At 52.9% G+C, this 2675-nt stretch overlaps 1 protein-coding gene across 1 annotated transcript; it reads right to left on the minus strand.

The window, feature by feature from the left end:
• Positions 1–252: 252 nt before the first annotated feature.
• On the minus strand, positions 253–2047 carry BDP81DRAFT_396536 (major facilitator superfamily transporter; the record flags this gene model as incomplete). Its single annotated transcript, XM_060588201.1, has 4 exons — positions 253–572; positions 645–883; positions 942–1784; positions 1845–2047. 4 exons carry the CDS (start codon positions 2045–2047, stop codon positions 253–255), a joined length of 1605 nt encoding a protein of 534 aa, XP_060442399.1.
• Positions 2048–2675: the final 628 nt, after the last annotated feature.

The following is a 2675-nucleotide window of genomic DNA, read 5'->3' on the forward strand; positions in this document are numbered from 1 at the left end:
CTGCTGACGTGTATACCAACACTTTGGCATATGTTCAGTCCAGTTAAACGCCCCTAGTCAGTTTATACTTTAACCTGGCGGAATACATCTTCCAACGGTTAAAGCCATTGCCGTGCGTACCGTAGAGATTGGAAAGCTGACGTCGCACTCTCGTTTTCGCTATTCTTACTTTCTTCACGGGCAAAACAGCGGTAAAATGACTGAACACGCGTATTCTATCACTGTAACTATGACAAAAAAGATAGCCTACAATCAAGCTTCCTGTACAATGTCATGATCGTACTCGGGGTTAACCCAGTCCGGCTCTCCCGCCTTCTGTCTAAGTGCACCTCCAAACTTGTGCAACAGACCCAGCGCCGGTATGCAGAAGAAGATTGTAATGATGCCGTGTCCGGCAAACGTCCAGGTGTAGCCCACATCCGTGACCCAAGGTGCGATGAAGAAAGGATCGATGAAGGCGCTGAGGTTGAGCAGCACCGCGTAAAAGGTAACGACTGCCATGCTCTGGAGCGGATACGCGTCGACAATGTACGAGCAGATGGCCGTGTTGCCCATTTGGATTCCTGCGCCGACTATGATTTGAGAACGAGGTTAGTCTGTGCTTTGGGGCTTTGTTCTTGGGAAAGGGATTTGGATAAACATACAAAGAGCAAAGGCAACCTGTCCGACCATCCAGTGGTATGCCTTGTCGATGCTTACACCCCAAATAATGAGGCCGATGGACGTGAGAAGAGCCGCGGGATACGCCAGCCACAGACGCATCTCTGCAGTCTTTACGCCTCCGTTGCTCTTCGCGAGCTTGATCACAAGCCAGTCGCTCAGCTGCCCGGAAAAGAAAATTTCTGAGATTAGAGTTCCGACAATCAACCCGATAAAGAAGAGTCTGCAACGTCTATTTTTAGCTCCCGATGCTCAACTTGTTTGGTTCCTATGTCACTTACCCCTGGACTTGCGGCGAGTAATCAATGTAGGCTACGGGAATCATCGTGATGACCGACAACACCCACCAGTACCATCCGAAGCAGTACACTCCCGTCGCGATGGGCACCACGGAGAACTTGAACAACTTCCCGAACCGCACAATCGACGCCCACGGCTTGGGATGCTTCATCGCCGGCACGGGCTTCAGATTCAAAAAGCCCAACTTCTTCGTCCTCGCAACTTCCATTGCCTCCGGCGCCGCCGTCGAGCCAATAGCCTTCTCGTCTACGGCTCCGCTCGTGGCACCAGACACGACGCCTTTGGTCTTGGAAAGCATGTAGTCCCTCGGATACAACGTCTCAGGCAGAAAAGCGAGCTCTGCGACGAGGATGACAGCAAAGAAGATGGCCGTCATCCATTGAATCCAGTAGTGATCAATCAAATCCATGAACCCACCGATCAGCGGACCCGCAAGGAGACCCAAGTCGATGGCCAATACCCATAGACCGACCTTTTGTCCGCGCTCGTGCTCGAAGAACATGTCGTTGATGATGGCCAGACCGACGGTCGCAGCGGGACTGACGCCAAGCCCTTGGAAGAGGCGAGCAGCCATGTAGCCCCCGTACGAAGGGGCTTTTGCGGCGCCAATGGTCGCGGCGAAGGCGACGATGGTGCCTGCGATGAAGATGGGCCGGCGGCCGATGATGTCTGCGGGGGAGGACCAAAGCAGAGGTCCAATGGCGAGGCCCAGGGCCGGGATGGCGACGGTCCAGTTTACCATTTCGAGGGTGAGGGAGTATTGCTCCTGTAGCTCGGGGAAGGAGGGGACCGTTGTTGTCGTGATGTAGGTGAACATGAAGTATCTGTGATTGAATGAGGTCAGCACCAATATTGTTCATTGAGACGCGAGGGACCAGACGTACAAAGCCATCACAATGGCGAGGATAGTATTCTTCTGGAAGGCGGACCAGTTGAGGGGGTCCATAGCGTCGCCCGCTACGGGCTGGGGGTGTACACTGAAGCCATCCTTGGTAAGTGTAACCTCCTGTGTCGTCTTCCCGATGCCGTTCTCCTCAGGTCGTTTTGGTGTACCAATCTTCTCCTTCTCATTCACCGAGTCTGCCATTGTGAGTTGCAGACTCGTTGTCTTTCGTAAGGGTTCGTTGTTGTGGCGCAATCGAATGATCAAGTGGTTTGTGAAGGTGATTAGGACAATGGGAAACGCTAGGGGTATCGTTAGAAAGACAAAAACAACCTCCAAAACCACAGTGATTCAGATCAATCTTTCATTGACGAAACGATGGGACGGACCTGCGCATATGTATATCAGAAAGTCTGCACCACCACCCTCCCCTATCTACAACAGTCAATGATCAATCGATAGCCTGCAATGCAAGGACACCATCCGCACCCTTGTAGCCTTGTCTGTACCTCAACCCACAGCAGACATTGACCCAGGACTCCGGGAGACAAGCTTTCGGATGGGCACAAGATTTGCAGCATCCTCAAACCACCATAACAAAACCCCTGCCATCGAAGACCGTCCCCCCAAAGTTGTGTTAGGCAATGCCATTGAATAATTCCTTCCTCGCATCTCACTGGTCGATTCCTGGTTTCCTGTCCTGGCATGAATTGCAACTGGGCATCTCTGCTCGGTAAGTGGTCGCAGAACGTCAAGAGATAAGGCCGGGGGGTGGAGAAATTGGAAGGGAAGGGGCCTTCGGAGGGACGGGAGTGTGCCGGGGCAAGAGGGG

Source organism: Colletotrichum phormii (genome assembly GCF_030913505.1).
Source record: "Colletotrichum phormii strain CBS 102054 chromosome Unknown BDP81scaffold_16, whole genome shotgun sequence".
Lineage (NCBI taxonomy): Eukaryota > Fungi > Ascomycota > Sordariomycetes > Glomerellales > Glomerellaceae > Colletotrichum > Colletotrichum phormii.